General features: G+C 33.8%; 1 protein-coding gene across 1 annotated transcript; it reads right to left on the reverse strand.

Annotated features, from left to right (window-relative positions):
- Window positions 1–923: 923 nt before the first annotated feature.
- On the reverse strand, window positions 924–19,986 carry Phum_PHUM541090 (uncharacterized protein; the record flags this gene model as incomplete). The annotated part of the gene is made up of 36 exons (XM_002431649.1): window positions 924–1,064; window positions 1,169–1,332; window positions 1,437–2,674; window positions 2,775–2,902; window positions 3,016–3,218; window positions 3,336–3,522; window positions 3,603–3,771; window positions 3,864–4,098; window positions 4,206–4,493; window positions 4,591–4,989; window positions 5,070–6,075; window positions 6,621–6,815; window positions 6,975–7,193; window positions 7,280–7,947; window positions 8,032–8,152; window positions 8,240–9,339; window positions 9,418–9,675; window positions 9,759–9,902; window positions 10,181–10,432; window positions 10,521–12,119; window positions 12,220–12,414; window positions 12,504–14,450; window positions 14,538–14,795; window positions 14,879–15,424; window positions 15,501–15,776; window positions 15,865–16,008; window positions 16,096–16,353; window positions 16,441–16,584; window positions 16,669–16,898; window positions 16,978–17,216; window positions 17,318–17,464; window positions 17,558–17,946; window positions 18,039–18,183; window positions 18,264–18,494; window positions 18,838–19,016; window positions 19,650–19,986. The coding sequence occupies 36 exons, from the start codon at window positions 19,984–19,986 to the stop codon at window positions 924–926; spliced, it is 14,379 nt and encodes a 4,792-aa protein (XP_002431694.1).
- Window positions 19,987–21,416: the final 1,430 nt, after the last annotated feature.

Raw genomic sequence — 21,416 nt, forward strand, 5'->3', positions numbered from 1 at the left:
AAAAAAAAAAATTTTTCTCCTTTTTTTTTTAAAAAAAAAAAAAAAAAAAAAAAAAACTTATAACTTTGAATGACACGTTTATTATTATTATTAAACCCCCCCCACATTTTTTTTTTTTTTTTTTTTTTTTTTTTGTAAACACGCAAAATATTTTATTTATACGCATATTATTTATGTCAATAATAGAATAGAAACACTGAAGCATTTTATTAATTATTATTATCATCATCATATATATATATATATATATATAAAGGTTATATATATATATATATATATACTCAAATATGTATGTGATTCTTCTTATACAAAAATCACAACATGCTGCTTTCCTCACATTTATATAAATATATTTTTTTAAAAAAATACTATTTAAAGCGTCTTATTATTATTATTATTAAAAAAAAAGAGAAAAGTAATAAATAATAATAATAATAGCGTAAAGAAAAAAGTAAATAAAAAAAAAGGCAAAAAAAAAATGGCGACTAGAAACGCGCGCGTTGGCGTTAAATTCAAAAAAATAAAAAGAAAAAAAAAATTGGCAAAATATAAAAAACAAATAAATCGATAAGTTAAAAAAAATATTTGATAATATCAAAGACCCCCCCCAAAAATGTTGTCTGCTTTTTTTTCCTTTTCTTATCATTAAATAACAAAATGGCACTTTTGTTTTTGTTTTTCATGAATAATAATGATAATAATATTGTTTATGATGTTTAAATATGGGATGTTATATATTATTTGATAAGATTTTCTTGGTTTTTTTCCTTTCCGAAAAGTTTTAAATGTATGCAGACACGACGTGTAAATAGAATAATATCCGGGTATAATAAGAATATATATGTTTGTGTATATGAAATTTTTTCGTCGAGAGAAAAAAAGAGGGCAAGAGGGGGGAGGGGGAGAAGAAAAAAACAAATTATTTAATTCTTACTTTTGACGGTGAGACGAGCAGACACTTCGCTTTGTCCTGCTGAATTTGTTGCTCGACATGTAAATATACCTGTGTCTTCTTCGTATGTCGTTGCTATAAGTAAAACAACGTTGTTTCCTTCTTGTATCATCTAAAAATAAAAAAAAAATGTCGGTTATTTATAAATCCATTGGAAAAGGATTAATTGAGAGAGAGAGAGAGAGAGAGAGAGAGAGAGAGAAAAAAAACATTTACTTGAAAATCGGCTGTTTGGGGTATTAGCATACCCTCACGTAACCATTGTATCGTCGGTTGAGGTACTCCCGTTACTTTTGTTCTAAATTGTGCTGGACTACCCTCTTGAACTGTCACATCTTTCATCGGATTTAAATGCGGTGCTTTTTCTTTTGAATCCGGTGCTGTAAATAATAATAATAATAATAATAATAATAATATTAATTTATTTTATATTTTTAAAAAAATAAATAATTAATGTGAATTATTTATTTATTTTTAATCGTACCTGTCACTTTGAGATTTGCGGTTGTAGAAACGCTGCCTCCCGGATTAGTAGCCACGCATTTGTATGGTCCTTCATCTTCTGGGAAAGCTTCAGTTATTCTTAAAGTGCACCAATCCCCTTCCTTTTGCATTTGAAAGTATTTTGATGGTTTGATTAAATTTTCACCTTTGAACCATTGGATTTCCGGACTTGGCCTGCCGGATATTTTACAACGGAAGGAAACGGATTGTCCTTCTTTTACTATTTGAGATTTCAATTGTTCCATTAGAGTTGGTTTTCTTTCGACACCCGGTGATGGTGGTGTTTTTAATGGTGTTTTTCGCGAGGCAGGAGCTTGGACAACGCATTCAGCTTCGCATCGAGCTTCTCCGGAACTGTTGATGGCGACGCATTCGTAAGTTCCCGAATCTTCTGGTGCTGCTTCAATAATCAATAAGGTGTACGTATTGTCTTCTTCGAGAACTTTAAATCGTATGTCTGGCAATACTTTTTGACCATCTTTTAACCAGTACACGTCTAATGGTTTCGTACCGGATATTTTGGCGTCAAATCTGGCTAATTGACCAGCAGGAACTACGCAGCTTTGTATGGTCGTTAAGAAATTGGGTGGAATAGTTCCTCCTCTTCCGGTTTTTCTTTTTTCTTCGACGACAAGATTAGCACTGCATTTTGCAGTTCCACCCCTGTTTTCAGCAATAACTGAAAAAACTCCAGAATCTTCCAAGAATACTTGTCGCAGTATAAGCACCGATTTCGTTCCAAACGTATGAATTTGGAAATCGGGTGAGTTATTGATAAGTTGGTTTTCTCTAAACCATTTAACTTTAGGCATCGGATCACCATCATATTCAACTTCGAATCGTGCTTGTTCTTGTTCAAAAGCTCGGCAAGGTTGAATTTTTTTAGTAAAGAAAGGAGCTTTGGCAGGTTTAACAGGTCCGTCGACTACTCTTTCATGAGTGGTTGCTTTGTGTTCCACTTCAGTAGTTTCAGTAGCTGAAATATTTCTCGTTATTTCTAAATCTCCTTGAATTTCTTTTTGTTTTTGCCTCTGTTTGGAAACGTGAACTTCTTTTCCATGAACGGTAGATTCTGATGGCTCGGGCACTCCTCTCACTCCCCGACGTTTATCAGTGCCTTCCACCGTTTCAGTTTCAGTTTCATCGTATTCGGTTTTTAATCGCCTACTTCTTTCTTTGGCTTTTTGTTGCCATTCCAAAACCGGTTCTTCTTTTTCTCTGCATAAATAAAAAAAAAAAAAAAGTGCGTTAAATCTGACACAAAACCGAGTCAATTTCTATTGTTATTAATAAATACATAAATAAAACAAATACTTACAGACTTTCTTCGTAGCTTTTAGCCATTCCTTTGGCTAAAGATTTTCTAGAAACTTTTTCTCCGGGTATGGCGAATTGATGAGAAGTTTCTCTAATTTTTGATTCTTTTATAATTTGTTCTTCTTCAAGCTAAACATGATAAAGACAACAATTACGCGTTAAATTTTTTTTTAAAATTAGTTAAACAACAAACAATAAAAAAATGAAGAAAAAAAAAATTGTTTTTTTTTTTTTTAACTAACCTCACGAAGTTTTCCATAATAATCGTCACTTTTTTTGCTTTTAACATTCTTCTGCCATTCTGTTTCCGGTTCTTTTATTTCTTTCTTTCTTAAATGTTCCGGTTCAAAATTTCTTTCGGTTTGATTTCTTTCTTCAAACATTTTTTCAAGTTCAGTTTCTTGGCGTTCTTTTTGATATCCCGTAAGCTCAATGTCATACCAAGCTGCAAAAAAATTTTTTTTAAAAATTATTTCCTCAATTCCAATCATATTTCATTCGATCGAAAATTTTTTTGTATTCTATTGAGCGAATACTTTTTTAAAAATAAAATAAAACTTACGACGCGGAGAGTTTTTCAATACGTTTCGATAATCATCTCCTCTTGGTTTAACGGTTAAAGTGGTGTCACATACGGCTTCTCCGCAAGAATTCTTTGCTATCACTTCGATTTTTCCGTTATCGTATTGACGAGTTTTAGGTATGTCCAAATGCCACATACCATCGTAAGTAATTTTGGTTCTCGTACCCTTTTTTATAAATTACAATAAAAAATTAATTAAAATGTATTCAGGTATAATAAATTTTTTTAAAAGTGTTATTTCCTTACATTGACTATTGTTTTGCCATTGATGAGCCACATAACGCGAGGTCTTGGGTAACCAGTAACTCTACAACAAAATCTGGCAGTGTCTCCTTCGACGACAACGAAAGGCTCTGGTTTAGTGACGAATTGCGGCGGTTCTTTTTCTTTAACTTCTTCTTCTTTCGTTTCGCGGCTAAAGAAAAATTTTTTTTTTGTCAAAAAATTACCCAAAAGCATAATAATAATAATAGTAATCAAAATAATTATCGTTTTTATAAAACTTACTATTGTTGCCAACCGGCTTCCATTTCTCGAATTTTTTCAATACTCTTCATTCCTTTAGGCAATTGAGAATCGTAAATAATGCTTGGCTTTCCGGCAATTTTAATAACAGCTCTTGTTTCATCTTGACCGTACAAATTAGTTGCTCGGCATAAGTATTCTCCGCTATCTTCTGGATAAACCCATTCGAAATTGAGAGCGACGTAACCGAAATCGTAAATCGGATGCAAACGATTTTCTAAAAAAAAAAAAAGATTTACGATTTTAAATAAGTTTTAATTTAAAATTTTTTTAAATTCATTCATGATCGTGTAGAATATTGTGGTGAGATAGAAATATACTAACTGTGAAGTAAAGGTTTTCCATTGAAAAACCATTCGACCTTCATATTAGGATCACCAACAGGTGCCAACTGACATTCAAATTTGAACACGTCTCTTTCAACGAGTTCTAGATTTTCTTTGATTTGTGTAACAAATCTCGGAGGTTGTCTCTTTTCAGGTTCGTACAAATCATCTTCGGTCAAAAATATTTCAGAAGTATATTTCTTTATACTGGCTTCCATTTGCATGAGAGCTTCACTTTTCTTCATGCCTTTGGGAACTTGATTTTGAAGAATAATTGAAGATGTTTCTGTAAAAAAAAAAAAAAACAAAAATTACAATAAATTTGTTTCATGTCAAAAAAAAAAAAGTTGTATTTCTTGTGGTAAAAAAAACTAAAAACTTACTTTTGCATGCAAGTGATGCTTTGGTAAAATCTTCTCCGAGTTTGTTATAAGCTCTGCAAACGTATTCTCCAGCATCTTCCGGATACACATTTATTAAAGTCAAAGATACGTATCCCAAATCAAAAAGAGTTCTAAATCGATGTCCGGCTTTAAGTAATTTTCCATTGTGATACCATTCGACATTAAGGTGAGGATCGTTTTTAGGTTCCACTCTGCATTCAAAGTGTACGGGTTCTCCCTCAGTAGTACTGACCGATTCTATTTGTGTTATAAATTTAGGAGGTTGACCGGGAGCATCTTCTGGAAGTGGAGTGGTGCCTTGACCCTTCTCAAGATCTTTTAATTTTTCTCCGGTCATACCTTGGGGTAATTGAGAATCCAAGATGATGTTGTGTTGATCTAAAAATTTTTAAATATTTTTTTATTAAATGCTTAAAGTGTGTTTTTCCGATTGCGACAAAACCGCAGAATATATTTACCCTTGCACATAAGAGTAGCTTTGGTTGTAGCAGATCCCCATTTATTAGTAGCTCTGCAAACGTATTCACCATTGTCTCTGGCATAGACGTAATCCATGTCGAGAACGATAAAACCAAAGTCGTTTAACATATGAACTCTAGAACCGGTGGCGAAAGGTTTTCCATTGTGGAACCAATCGATTCTCATTGTTGGATCATTAGTCGGTTCGACTCTACATTCGAAATGAACAGATTTAGCTTCCTGGGCATTTAAGCAATCTTTTAATTCGACAATAAATTTTGGTGGATTTGGAGTTTCTTCGCTGGGCAAAATTTCTTCCTTTTTGTTCAAAGATTCTTCCAATTTTTGTAAACTTTCAGTTCCTGTTTTAAATTGAGATGGTAATTGTGGTTCTAAATCAATGCCAGTACGTCCTCTCACTTGTAATTGGCAAGAAACGGTAGCTTCTCCGTGTTTGTTCGTTGCTTTGCACGTGTACAAACCAGAATCCCTGAAGTAAACTCCATCAATTTCGAGTATTACAAAACCGAAATCATTAATCGTACGAATTCGAGATCCAGCACTGAGAGCTTTGCCGTTGTGGAACCATTCAACTCTCATGCTCGGATCATTAACAGGTGTAAGACGACATTCGAAATGAGCAGAACTATTTTCACCCAACGTCAAATCTTCGGGAGTGGTTATAAACTCTGGAGGTTTTCCCAAACTTTCATCTGGTGTTGAAGGTCCTTGCATTTGACCTAATCCTTCAAGTTCTGCTATTTTGTCGATTGTTCTCTCCATTCCTTTGGGCAATTGCGATTCTAAAATTATGCTTCTCTTTCCTTGTACGTTCATTTGAGCAATCGTAACGGCTTCTCCGTAATCATTTGTAGCTCGGCAAGAATATTCGCCAGCATCTTCGGGATAAACTGGAGCTATTTCGAGTATAACAAATCCAAAGTCGCAGAAAGTTCTGAATCTAGAGCCCGTCTTAAGTGGTTTACCATTCCAAAACCACTCAACCTGTTTTACAATTTTTAAATAACAAAAAAAATTTAATTTTCTCTCGATAATTTAAATTTATAAATTTAAGCATATAAAATTTATTTAAAACGAGCCATAAGATAAATACATAAGTTTATTAATACACACTACGCTAATAAATATAAAAAAATTAATTAGTTTAACTAAGAAAGAAATTTAAAGATTAGTAGAAAAGTTAATAGAAATTAAATTAAAGTAATATTTATAAAAAAAAAAAAGTTTTAAAAGTTATTTATTAAAAACTAGGAAAAAATGTTAGGTAAAGTATAAAGAAAGACAAGTTAGTGGTATTTTAATTTTATTATGTATTTTTATATTATTTTACAATCAATCTTATAATACATCTACACACTCGCACACGCACACACACACACGCACACGTGAATTGTAAACAAAAGAAGTAATAGTAATAGTAATTAAAAAGAAAGAAGGTGTTAGTTGAAAATTTTTAAAAACTACAAAACTACATTAGTAAAGGTTAGAATGAGAATTTCAGATTTAGTTATGAAAGGGTAATAGCAAACCTTAAGTTTAGGATCATCTGTAGGAATAAGTCTCCCTTCAAAGTGAGCACTTTCACCCTCTTTTAAATCATTGATATTAGACAGAGGAACGGTAAAAACGGGAGCCATTCCTTTTGTTTCAACCGTTTTTTCATCGCGACTTTTCGCATGAGAATCTTCTAGATTCTGAATTTTCTCTAAACCTCCTTCCATTCCCTTTGGGTAAAAATAAAATTATTGTAATTCAAATAAACATTTTATGAAAAATAATTTTTAACTTGAACCGTGTCCAAGTAATTTTGAACCGAATAGTTTATATAAAAATAATAGTCCGATTCCTGCAGTAATTCCTGCAGCAGCAGCATATTGACTAACCCTGGGTAATTGGGAATCCAAAATAAGATTGGTTTTTGAGAAGCACTTAAGGCTGGCTTTGGTCATGTCGGAACCGCATTTATTAGTGGCTCTACATTCGTATACTCCTGAATTTTCTTCGTAACAGTACAAAATGTCCAAAATGACGATTCCGAAATCGTGGAAAGTTCTATAACGATGACCGTGTGGCAATTTCTTACCGTTGCAATACCATTCGACCTAAAAGAAAAAAATTTTTTTTTTTTAAAAAAAAATCATTTTTTATGTTTAGAAAACCTAAAATTTAATTTTAATTTAAAACTTACCACCATGTTAGGATCGTTAACCGGAACCAATCGTGCTTCAAAGTGAGCACTTTGACCTTCTTTCAATTGTGTAATGTCAGAAATTTGAGTGATGAATTTAGGAGGTTCTGTTATAGGTGCTTGTGGAGTTTGAGTTCCAGAGGCTGCGGTATAAGCTTCAAGCTCTCTAATTTTAGCCAATGAATCAGGTTGTAATGTATCAAAGAAAACTCCACTTTTTCCGGTACATTTAATTGTTGCTTTCGTGTAGTCTTCTCCAAATTTATTAGAAGCTTTACAAATGTATTCTCCCGTGTCGTGTGATTGGGCGTAAGAAATGTCCATTACAACGTAACCAAAATCAGACACATGCTTAATTCTCGAAGAGTGTCTTAATGGCTCTCCGTTGTGGAACCATTCTACTTTCATATTTGGATCTCCGACGGGTACAAGCGTGCATTCGAAATGAGCTGCTTGCCCTTCTTTGAGGTTGTCTATGTTTTGAATGTGTGTTGTGAAGCGTGGTTTTTGGCCTTTAGATTTATCAACACATTCTAAATTAACGCTTATTTCATCCTGTCCCCATTTGTTGGTTGCACGACACGTGTAAACGCCAGAATCTTCAATTTTTGTTCCGAGAATTTCAAGCATGACCATTCCAAAGGCGTAAACAGTTCTTGTACGGTGGCCTGAAAGTTAATAATATTTTCAATTTAAATTATCAAGAAAATTAATTATTTTTCTTTTTACTACAATAAAAATATTATACTCACTTGCTTCCAACAATTTTCCATTGTAGAACCATTCGACCACCATTGTTTGGTCACCCACAGGGGTTAGAGATGCTTCAAAGTGAGCAATATCACCTTCACTAAGATTCGATAGTTGTTGGAACTAAAATAAAAATACAATTAAATTTAAGTTTTTTTTTTTTTTTTTTTTTTTTTTTTGCTTAATGTTTACGCTGAATCCGGTCAATACCTGAGATGTAAATTGAGGAGCTTGCCCGTCTTCGGGTGCAACTGGTTTAGAATCTGGTCTTTTCATAGACTCTTCTAAATCCTGAATTTTTTCTAAACCTTCCTTTCCTTTAGGATGTTGCGTGGATTCAATTAAACCATCTTTTCCGACGCAGTAAAGCGTTGTCGAAGTGTATGCTTCTCCGGCTTTATTCCAAGCCTTGCACGTGTATATACCTTGATCTCTTTCGTAAACATCCATCAAGTCTAAAGCAACGTATCCAAAGTCGTTTGTCATTTTAAATCTAGAACCGTGATCGAGAGCTTTGCTGTTCAAATACCACTCGATTTTTAAATTAGGATCATCCTTAGGCTCCACTTGACATTCCAAACGTAATGGTTCACCTTCACCGACTTTGTTTTCTTGTGGTAAAGGCACAACGAAAATTGGTTTTTGAAATTCTGCTTCGGGTGCCGATTCTTGCCTTTGATATTTACCAGCAGTTATATCATCGATCTTTTGTACTTGTTCCAAACCGGCCTTACCCATAGGATGTTGAGTATCTCGGTAAATACTTTGTTTACCGACGCATTTAAGAGTTCCTGAAGTAGTGGCTTGACCCTTGCTATTTGTTGCTCTACATGTGTACATTCCGGAATCTTCTCCGTAACAATGAGATATATCTAAAGCCACTTGTCCAAAATCGTAAGAAGATTTGTATTTGGAACCCATTGGAAGTGTTTTACCATTGACGAACCAATCGATTTTAAGAGTTGGATCTTTTGAAGGTTCGACTTGGCATTCAAATCTAACATTGTCACCCTCAAGGCATTCAATATTGTTCAAATGAGTAATGAAAGCAGGACTTTCAAACACAGGTTCTGGAGCCTCTGATTTTTTGGTGGGCACTTGTTCTAAAGCTGCTAATCTTGGCAAAGCATCCGGATGAAGTGTGTGTGCCATCAACCAATCTTTATCTTCTATTTTCAAAGTACATGTTGAAACGGCTTCACCTAATAAATTGGTGGCTTTGCAAGTGTAGATAGCAGAATCATCTGCTCTTAAATTATTTACTGTTAAAGTTACAAGTCCAAAATCAAATGTTCCTTTTATCCTTGAACCTGAAAATAAATTTGAAACATTCGTATGCTGTCGAAATTTAATAAAATCCACACTTTTTTTTTTTTTAAATAAGTTACCGGTTGCAAGCGGTTCTCCATTCTTAAACCATTCAATTCTCAAGTTGGGATCTGTTCGAGGTTCAACTTGAGCTTCTAAAAAGACTTGTTGGTCTTCAACCAATTTCTCGAAACTTTGAAGATGTTTAGTGAAAACAGGAGCTTGTTGTGGAGCCGTATCAACAAATTTAGCAGGAACTTTGTTCATTTCGGCTTCTTTCAATTGTATTTTTTGCCATGCATCGGGATGAAGTGCGTCACCAACAATAGCCGATTTTGCTGCAAAAAAAATTTATAAAATTTTATTCCAATCCAACATCGAATCACTTTTTTTTTTTTTTTTTTTTTTTTAATAAACTTACGTTTAACTTTAAGAGAAGTAGAAGTCACAGCTTCACCAACGCTGTTGATTGCCTTGCACATGTAAACTCCGGAATCTTCGGTCACAGTGGAGTTTATATCCAGAGTAACAAATCCAAAATCGTGATTAACCCGGAATCTGGAACCTAAAAATTTTTTATAAAAATTATTAAATGTCATGTTAAAAAAAAAGTTTGCTCTTAAACGCAAAAGTAACCTAATACAGAGATAAATAAGATTTTAATAATGAAATGGTTTTTTTGTTTTAATACCCCAACACCAGTAACATAAAATTTTTTGTCTACCTGGTGGCTGAGTATTTATTAAAAATCCTAAGCAATCTGTAAAATTATAAACGAAAATAACTTATTTGGTCTTTGGGCCTTTTCCTTGAACTTTTTGTGCAATATTTGTTTTTACTTACCCATTTTTAGCTCAACGCCGTTTACAAACCACTCAAGCCTAAGTGTGGGATCTCCGACCGGTACAACCCTACATTCAAAATGTGCGTGCTGACCCTCCCATAATTCTGAGGGACCGGTCAATAACTGAGTAAATATAGGTTTATCGAAAGCTTTTTCGGGCTCTTCTGCACGTTGAGGAGCCTTCTGTTCCAATTTTTGAATTCTCTTCATTCCTTCTGGGTGTTGCGTGTCAAGTTGTATGCTAGCTTTGCCTGTGATTAATAAGAAATATAAAATAAGAAAAATAAATTGCATTTTTCAATCCTTAAAAAAGTCATTTCGAAATGAATTAAAACTTACTTTTGACAACCATAGAAGCAGTAGTTACAGCCTCTCCCAAAGGATTTGAGGCTCGGCACATGTAAACACCTTCGTCTTCAGGGCGGACATGAGTCATATCGAGTGACACATAACCAAAGTCATGTGTTTTGGTGATTCTAGAACTGTTTTCAAGTAACTTTTCATTTCTGTACCATTCAACTTTTAGAGTTGGGTCACCTACTGGGATAAGTCTGCACTCAAAATGAGCTGTACCAGATTCATTTATAGAATCAATATTTTGAAGAGGCTGAGTAAAAACTGGTCTTTGTTTTGTGATTGGTTCTGGTTCTTCTGGTCGTTGAAACGGAGTTTGTTCTTCAAGTTTACGAATTTTTTCAAGACCTTCAGGTCTTTGAGACTCTGAAATGATGCTGCTCTTGGGAACCACTTTAAGGTTAATGCTTGATGTACATTCTCCTAATGAATTAATAGCTTTAGCCGTGTATTCTCCAGCGTCTTCTGGTACGCAGTGAGTAATGTCTAAGGCTACATAACCAAAGTCAAAAGTAATGTGAAATCTGGACGCTGACGGAAGAGGTTTTCCGTTATGATAAAATTCAACTCTTAAGTTTGCATCGTGAAGAGGTTCGACTTGACATTCAAAGTGTGCAGTGCCTCCTTCCATAACTTCAGTGGTGCCTCGAAGATCGCTGACAAATCTTGGTGGAGTTATAGGAAGTTCTTCAACTTCCGGTTTAGTGTAATAACTTTGAGATTCCAGTTCTTTTATTTTTTGAAGACCGTCCGGATGTTGAGATTCTAAGTAAATACTCTTACGAGAACTACATTTCACGGAACATGTGTTCACAGCTTCTCCTAAATCATTGGTAGCCTTGCACATGTAGTTACCAGAATCTTCGGCGTAAGTGTACAAAATATCAAGGGCTACGTATCCGAAATCATGAGTGGTTCTGAAGCGGTGACCGGTTTTTATTGGTACACCATTAACAAACCATTCAATTTTTAAATTAGCATCATCTATGGGTTCAACCCTGCATTCCAAATGAGCGTGTTCTCCTTCTTTAACATTTTCTAGATTATTCAAAGCAGTTGTAAATACAGGTTTTCTTCTTTCCGGTTCCAGTTCGGCTTTGGTTGGTCTTTGATAACTTTCGAGTTCTTTTAATTTCCTCAATCTTTCAGCATCCATTGTGTTTAGATCCAGACCAGCTTTAGAATCTACAGTGACAGAGGAAGTTGTTACGGCTTCTCCTACTGCATTCCTGGCTTTGCACATGTATGTGCCAGAATCTTCAGGATATGCGTAGAGAATGTCAAGAGAAACATAACCAAAGTCGTATGTAGTTTTAAATCTGTGGCCTTGTTTGATCGGTTTACCATTATGAAACCATTCAACTTTCATAGTTGAATCATTAATCGGAGTAAGAGTGGCTTCCAAATGAGCGCTTTTACCTTCAGGAAGGCGATCAATATTGTTAAGACCTCTTCCGAATTGTGGTTTTTCTATTGTTACAACGTCTTCTCTGTCGGTTTTCTTGTAGCGTGAATCATCCTCCAAATATTGGATTTTTTGCATTGCTCCTTCGTGTTGAGTTTCTGAGATAATTGATGAACGACCTATAAAATACATTTGAATAATAAAAAAATTATAATTTTTTTCCAAAGGATTTTTATTTTTTAAATACATAAACCAATTCATAATTTTTAAAATACAAACCTGTTACTTTCAAAGTTGTTGATGATTGGGCTGTTCCCAATTTATTTGTGGCCTTGCAAGTGTATTCACCTGAGTCTTCAGGATAAACACCTAATACGTCAAGAGATGCAAAACCAAAATCATAGGTAGTTCTATATCTGTGACCCGTTTGTAATGGTTTGCCATTACAAAACCATTCAACCTTCATGTTGGAATCTAAAAAAAAAAATTATTTTTGGTTATTTGCAAAAACAAAAACAAAAAAAATTTTTACCTAATTTATAGATATTTTTAAATGTTCTAACCTGGATACGGCTCTATTCTACATTCATAGTGAGCGCTTTGGCCTTCATACAAATTATTAGGTCCGTTCAGTTGAGCAACAAAGCGTGGAGCTTCAGTAACAATAATTTCTTCAGTTTCTCTTTGCTGAGGACGACCAGCTTCTAAGGCTCGCAGTTTTTCTAAAGCTTCCTCGTGTTGACTTTCTAAGAGCAAAGATGCTTTGGATTGACAAACAAGTGTAGCGGAGGTTACAGCTTCTCCTAAATCGTTAACTGCACGGCAAGTGTAAGTTCCTGAATCTTCGGGATAAACGTACTTCATATTCAAGGCTGCATATCCAAAATCGTGCATGGTGGCAATTCTGTTGGACGCAGCAATGGGTACACCATTTCTTAACCATTCGACTTTTAATCTTGAATCACCGACGGGTATTAATCTGGCTTCAAAATGTGCCGCTTGATTTTCGGCAACTTTCAAATCTTTAACTGGCATTGTAAAAACGGGAGGCTGAGAAACAACTTCTTCCTGTTGAGTATGTCTTCTGTGCCTGGATTCGTCTTCGAGATAACTTAATTTGTCTAAAGCTCCTTCGTGTTGACTTTCTAAGTAAATTGATTTTCTTGAACTTGTATTTAATTGAGCGGAAGTAAGAGCTTCTCCTAGAGCATTTATGGCTCGGCAAGTATAAGTACCAGAATCTTCCGGTTGAGAATGCAGTATGTCAAGTGCTACGAACCCAAAGCTATTTGTTTCAGTAAATCTTGATCCCGATTTTAAAGGAACATTATTGTGAAACCATTCAACTTTCATGGTGGGATCAGAAACTGGTATCAGACGACATTCGAAATGAGCTCTTTGCCCTTCTTTAATGTCAATATTTTTCAGAGATGTCGTAAAGGTTGGAGATTGTTTAGTAACTTCTTCGACGAACTCTGCTCTTTGGTATCTAGATTTATCTTCCAAATGTTGAATTTTTTCGTAGCCTATTTCGTTCTGAGAACTTGTAAGAATGGCGGAACTACCAAGGCATTGCAAAGAACATGTTGTTTCGTCCATTCCCAACATATTCGTAGCCCGGCAAGTGTAAATTCCAGAGTCTTCAGTAATCAAGTCGATTATGTCTAGGGCAACGTAACCGAAGTCGTGTATAGGCCGGAATCGATGACCTACAGTAATAGGACGACCATTTTTATACCATTCTACTTTCAAATTAGAATCAGTAACAGGTTCTAATTTGCATTCAAAATGAGCGTGTCTTCCCTCACGCATATTTTCCAAGCTTTTTGGCTTAGTTGTAAATTTGGGTTTCATTTTAACAACTTCATCGGTTACTTCTGATCTTTTGTATCGAGAAGCATCTTCAAGATATTGAATTTTTTCAAGTCCGGATGGATGTTGAGATTCTAAAATCAAATCTTTCTTGGCAATTATTTTGACAGAACAAGAAGAAACGGCCTCGCCTAATTGATTTCTAGCTTGGCAAGTGTAAACACCAGAATCTTCAGGGTAGACGCTCAAAAGATCGAGAGCGACGTAATCGAAATCATATGCAGGTTTAAATCTGTGTCCAGTTTTTACAGGTCTGCCGTTTACAAACCAATCAATTCTCATGTTTGGATCCCCAACCGGTTGCAATCGGCATTCTAAATGTATATTAGTTCCTTCAATTGTTTCCAAGTTATGCAAAGGTCGGGTGAATTGAGGAGGTTGAACAATTGTTATATCTTCTTGCACGTGACGCCTATGACGCGAAGAATCTTCAAGCATTTGAATTTGTTCTAGAGCGGCTTCATTTTGACTTTCGGTGACAACATCCGATCGTCCAATCACTCGGACGCAAGCTGATGTATGAGCTGAACCTAAATGATTTGTTGCGCGTACCGTGTATTCTCCCGAATCGAAAGCTTGAGCTTGAATTATGTCAAGAGCGACATAACCAAAATCATAATAGGTACGGAAACGTGATCCTAAAAAAAAACATCATCGTTTAAAAAATATTCATATTTACTCAATTTTTTTTTTTTTTTTAAATAATTATTTAAACATCAACTTACCAACTGTGACGGGGCGACCATTGCAGTACCATTCAACTCTCATTGTAGGATCACCCATGGGTTCTAGTCTACATTCCAAGTGAATATTCTTTCCTTCGAAAACAGGTTTGGGATCGGATAATGGTTGAGTGAAAATCGGTTTTGATTTTGAAATTTCTTCAATGTCATAATGAGGTTCAACAAATTTAGAATCTTCCAAGCGTTTTGTTTTTTCGTACAAACCGTGATGCATACTTGTTGTATCGATACTTGATCGGGCTAAAATTCAAATATAATTTAATTTTTTTTTTTGTATTTTTTTGTTTGAGGAGGGGGAGGGAAAGTAAAAAAACAAATCTTACTTTCAACTTCCATGGTAGTAGAAGCTTGGGCATCTCCTAATTTATTTTTGGCAACTACGGTGTACGACCCTGCATCTTCCGACCTAACACTTGTAATATCTAAGGCTACATAGCCGAAATCGTGATAAGTTTGAGTTCTATTAGCGGTTTGTAATGGTTTACCATTGTGATACCATTCGACATTCATAGTTAAGTCATTTTGGGGTTCGACTCTGGCTTCAAAATGAGCTCTTTGACCTTCAACTATTTTGTTGGTACCCTTTAATGGTCCTAAAAATCTGGGTTTTTGAGTTACGGATTGCTCTTCTTTAACCATTCTTTCATAGCGACTACTGTCTTCCAAGTTTTGAATTTTTTGCAATCCTCCCGGATGTTGACTATCAAATATAATATCTTGTTTTCCAAGTACGGTTAATTGAGCGGTCGTTTGAGCTTCACCCAATTGATTATAAGCTTTACAAGTGTATACGCCGACATCTCTGCTTGTGACGTATTTAATAGTTAAAGCGACATATCCGAAGTTAAAGAAAGATGTGATTCGTGAACCTGAAATAGATATTTATTAGATGAAATGTTTTGTCGTACAAGAAACATCGATGGATAAAAAATTCGCAACACGTACTGGCTTCGACAGGTTTGCCATCTTTCAACCAAACAACTTTCAAAGTTGAGTCATTCAATGGTTCTAATCTAGCTTCAAAATGGGCGAATGCGCCTTCTTTAATATTTATTTGATCTTTGATAGGAGATTTGAATACGGGAGGTTCTGTGCTTTCCGGTGGTCCAGCAGGAACCGGCTTATATTGTTGTTGAAGTTGATATGCTTCTAACTCCATGGTTTTATCAATGTACCGTTGTTGTTCTGGAATACCAGAATCTCCAGTAACACTTTGACGAACTGGAAAAAAATTTCATTTTAAAAAATTTTTAAATGAAAATCATTAGAAATAAATAATAAGAACAACAAATAAATTGCGACATGTTACCAAAAACACGAAGATCAGAAGTGCTGACAGCTTCTCCAAGTCGGTTAACGGCTTTAACAACGTATTGCCCGGCATCTTCGGGGCGCAATTGCATTATATTCAAAGAAACGTATCCGAAGTTGAAAATGGTAGAGATACGGGAACCTTAAAAATCAATTATATTTTAAATATTTTCATTAAAAAAAAAAAAAAATTATGTTTGAAAAAAAAGAAAAACAGAAAATCACTCACTTGCTGTAATGGGTCTTCCATCTTTGTACCACTCAACTTTCATCGTGGGATCGCTAACTGGTGTTATTTGAGCTTCAAAATGAGCATTGCGACCTTCTTGCAATTCTCCAAGATTTTTCAAAGGTCTAATAAAAACTGGTTTTTGCCCGATTATCTCTTCCATGCTTTGCGTTCTTTGATATTTTGAATAATCTTCGAGTTGTTGAATTTGTTGAAGACTGTCAGGATGTTGAGAGGATAATTCGATTGCCGGCCTCTCTGAAATTTCAATAAAAATTTGAAATGTATCAAAAGTTGACAAAAAATTTCATTTATTGCCGTTTCTTTTAATAATTAATCGCTAACCGGTTACTCTCAAAATTCCTCTGGATTCTGCGACTCCAGTAGAGCTTACTACACGGCATAAATATTCTCCGGTATCTTCAAATATAAGGCTTAGTAAGTCTAAAGCTATGTATCCAAATTGGAAAGTCGTTCTAGCTCTAGAACCTGAATTAAATTAATAAATTTTAAATTTAGTATTTTCCTTATTGTTTACTTTTCTTTTCTTTTCTTCGAAAATGAGTGACATACTTGCTGTTAGAGGACGTCCATTTATGTACCATTCAACTCTCATGGTCGGATCTCCGACAGGTTCAATTCTACCTTCAAAGTGAACTTTGCCTCCTTCGTGAGAGTTAGCATCTTTCAAAGGAATAATAAATTGTGGTGGAGGATACACTTTTTCTTCATCTTGGTGTCTGCGATGACGTTTCGAGCGTTCAACGTGTCTTAGATAAATCACTTCAGGACCAGCTTCAAGTCTATAAAATGATTTTTGTTTAAAAAACCGACTCAAGTAAAAGTACTCATGTAAATGCAAGTAAAATTATATAAACTTACTCGGGTTCAATAACTCTTGTAGGTTTTGGTAAATTAAGACGTTTAGGTTCTGCCTCTTGCACGAACTTGGGAGTCTCTACAAAAAGTCTCGCGCGAGTTGCTGTGGAGCCAGCGACGTTTTGAGCTGTGCATTGATACCATGCAGCATCCGACGCCTTTGCATTTGCAATTTCTAACGTCGAAGCTCCACCCTCAGTCATTATGCAAACATTTGGGCCGGGTAAAATTTGCACGCCATCCTGTAAAAAAAAAAAAAAAATAAAATTTTATTTTATATCCACATGAAATTTTTAGTAAAGAGAAATAAAATTAATAAGAAAATTATATTTTAAAAATTAACCTTCTGCCAAGTGATTCGTGGAACAGGAGTTCCAACAGCTCTAGCATTCAAAACAACAGGTTCTCCTTCTTTAACATTGACTGTTGTGAAACGTTCAACAAATTTAGGAGCTACGACTAATTCTTTTTCAATGACATTTAAATTGCACTGAAAAAAAAAAAAAAAAATAGTTTCACGAAATCTTATACGACCTGAAAATCATAGTCAAAATTTTTTCTAATAAGAATTATTATTCAGTACCTGGAAGGAAGTTTCTCCGGCTTTGTTTTTGGCAACGCAAGTTATGACACCGTGATCGTTTCTATTAACATTGGTAATCATAAGAGCATGATTTCCAGATTCGTTAACTAATATTTTATGAGTAGAATCATCTGACACGGGTCTACCGTTAATAAACCAAGTCACATCTGGATACGGTCGACCGGTGACTCTACAATCGAAACGTGTCATTTTTCCTTCTTGTGCATCTCTATCAGAGCAGGTGCGTATAAAGTTGGGAGCAAGTGATTTGCTACTGTCCGATTCGTAAGATGCTGCAGATTCCATTTGAGTTTGTTTTAAAACTTGACTTTCAATGTAATTATCGGCACTCGGTTCAACTGCAAGGTAAGCTGAAGATACAACGCAACCTGAAATTTCATTATTATTAATAATTAACGGTCGAAATTAAGGCAATTTATAAAATTTTTTTTTTCGAATCCCGTTTAGTTAAATTTTTTACCTTGAGGATTTTCAGCCAAAAGAGTGTAATGACCACAATCATCAGCGGTGACATTTTTAACGTTAAGAGTAGCTGTTTGATTAGCAAAGTTTATGTTATATTTATCAGATGACATAATTCTTTGACCATTTTTAAACCAAGTTAACTGAAAACAAACAAAAAAAAAAAAGTGTCATTAATACGAAAATTTATTTTTTTTTCACTTTAATTTAAATTTAAACATACCCTAGGTCGGGGATTAGCAGAAACCTTTGCCTGGAAGGTAGCATCGGTTCCTTCACCCAACTTAGAATTACGTGGTTTTTGTGAAAATTGCGGTGATGCGGCAGGTCCGAGAGACATATCAACAGTTTGTGAAATTTGAGCATCACTTTCACCTTGATATCTTCTTGTCAACGAATTACGGAACACAACTTCTCGAAGAATTCTATATTCAAATGTATCAACTTTGAAATCCTGCGAAAACATTTTACAATAATAATATTTTTATCATTTATATAATAATAATAATAATAAATTTTTTTTTTTTAAATTCTCATTTTTTTTCAAACACGCATGGCATACAGATACGTTATCATTTTTAAATACCCAAACTGATAAAATCATCCGAGGTATTTAAAAAATTATTTTTTTCGCAGTACAAACGATTTTTACAACAACAACAACAACAAATAACACGGTAATAAATCAAAAAGAAGAAAAACCGTCACGCTACGATTCGTAAACATTTTTGTTTTTTTTTTTTTTTAGTAAAATTATCTCTTTCGGTTAGTATTTAGCTTATCGAAAAAAAATTTACTTCAATAGCAGAGTGTCCGTTAGTATAAACTCCATTACTATAACCATATTTTTCTGTTTTTTGCTGTTGTTGAAATTTTTGATATGTCGTAGACGTTTTATGTTCGGCCGTATCGAAAGTTTGTGAAACTTCTCTTTGGAAGCCTTGCGGTTGATACGTTTGCTGAGGCATCATTGTACCTGAAATATTCGGGGAAAAAAATTGTTTCACATGTTTTTTTATTCCATCGTTGTTAACATTTCAATTATCAATATTATCGATTCGAACAAACAATTATTCTTTCCGTGATACACACGCGTAATTTGTATAGTAATTTACACTCGCATAAAAACATTTCGTAATAAATAATAATGATAATAATTTTAAAAAAAATAATAATAAATCCGTGGGTTTTGAAAAGTGTGAACGATCTTGAAAAATTTTAAATTTATATTGATTTATGCGTGCGTGCGTGCGTGCGTGTATAAATCTACGTATGCGTGTGTATGAATGGGAATGTATGATTTAAAAAAAAATTTTTTTCCCTCAATTTTTACCTCAAATAATTTTAAGTAAATTTTTTATAAAACATGGAAGGCGAACATTAGAAAAAAAATTTTTTTGTTTTTTTTTTTTTGTTTTGCATAAATAAAATGTACAGTTAAAGGTCGTAAGATAAACTTTAAGATTTCATTTTAAAAGTTGGTTGTTTTTTAAGATTTTAGGTCGAAATAATGCGTGCCTGGGCTTTCTTATCCCCAAAAAAAAAAAAAAAAATAATAATAATTGTTTGCTCGTTCTTTTTTTTTTGTTTTTTTCGGTTCAAAGTGTACCTTCCGGTTGAATGTACACGGAGCAAATGGCTTCTCCATATTGATTTCTAGCCGTGCACGTGTATTCTCCTTCATCTCCAGGTCCGATTTTATTAATGAGCAGAGTAACATTCCCTGTTTGTTCCTCGTACGTCATTTTAAATTTATTACTTTCAAGGAGAGGAGCTCCCTTTCTCGTCCACGTGACAGTCGGCTTGGGATTTCCGCGTATTTTCCCTTCGAAAAGTGCGTTGCCTCCTTGAGCGAACCTTGCATTTCGGAAAATTTGTTCGAAAACCGGTGGCGAAGCGCTCATTGAAAGTCTGCCACTTACGGAAAATTGTTGCGTCTGCGACATCTGAGAAGTCGGCGTGTGCGTTAGTCCTTGAACTTTAAAAAGAAAATAAATTACCTTAGGTAGTACGTAATGATAATAATGATAATAATATTAATAATAATAATACCATTAAATAATTCATGAACTATTTAAGAAGGAAAGTTAAAAAAAAAAAAATTCTTTTTTTTTGAATTCGTAGACATTTTGAATATAAAAAAAAAAATTAGTCGCAAAGTAAACATGGATTGTTATCAGTGATAAGGTAAAAAAAAAAAAAAAACCTTATTAAAATCTAATAAATAAAAAAATACATAAATAAATAAATAATAGTTTTGGGGGGGGAAAACCCGGGGTAGAAAAAAAAAAAATTTCATTTAATATTTGTGTTACGGCCATATATCGCGACCAGATAAATTTGACCGAAACGTTTACAAATCAATGTAAACAAATTTATTTTGATGGGTATTTTTTTTTTATATAAGTTTGGCCCAACTATTTTTGTCCCGGTATATCTCCTTACCGGGGGCCCTTTTAGGGGGGGGGATATTTTAAATTTTTTTTTTTTTTTTTTTTTTTTTTTTATACACAAATCTAAACCCCCGCAATTTTTTTTTTTTTTTTTACAACAACTGTCAGTTTTTTTTTTTTTTTTGCGTCGGTTTTTCACTTTCGAGATTTTTCTTTTTCATTTAAATAATAATAATAAACGAACGATTTCGAAATTTTATTTAAACAAAAAAAAAATAAAAAAAAATTATATGTCATCGCGATCAAATTTTTTTTTTTTCTCCCCTTTCTTTTTAACTTAACTTTTTCTGTTTTTTTTTCTTATGTTTGTTTCATGTCGTTTGTTTGTTTGTTGGTTGGTTTTTTTTTTAAAAAAAGCTTTTTAATTAAGGTTTAACCTCTAAAAAAACAACATTACACTTGAATGTGATGAAATCAATTTTTTTAAAATCTGAAATAACATTTTTTTTTTTTTTTACTCTTTTTAACAAAATTTTCGTTTTTATTTAATGCCTTTTTTTCCGATACACTATTATTATTATTTTTTTTTTTTTCTCATCCTGCACAAGCGTAGAGAGGATTCGAATCTGAATTTCTCATCATTGTTTTATTTCGTTTAATTTCTTTTCCTTTTTTTTTTTTTTTTTATTAAAAATTAATTTAAACGCAAAGTTCCAGACAAACGAAAAACAAAACAAACGAATAAATTTTCATTTGCTGATTTATTCTTTCGAGAAAAAAAAAAGAAAAAAAAAGACATTAAAATAACTAAAATTTATCATTTCAAACGAGAAACAAATTCAGGGACGACAACAACAACAACAACAACAACAACGACAACAACAACAATAAAACAACAAATAAACTTCCAAAATGTTTTACGATAATAAAATTTCGCGAAATGAATATTCGACACATTTTTTTTTTTTTTAAGTGTTTCAAAT

Source organism: Pediculus humanus, genomic scaffold (genome assembly GCF_000006295.1).
Source record: "Pediculus humanus corporis 1103172108290 genomic scaffold, whole genome shotgun sequence".
NCBI classification, from domain to species: domain Eukaryota; kingdom Metazoa; phylum Arthropoda; class Insecta; order Psocodea; family Pediculidae; genus Pediculus; species Pediculus humanus.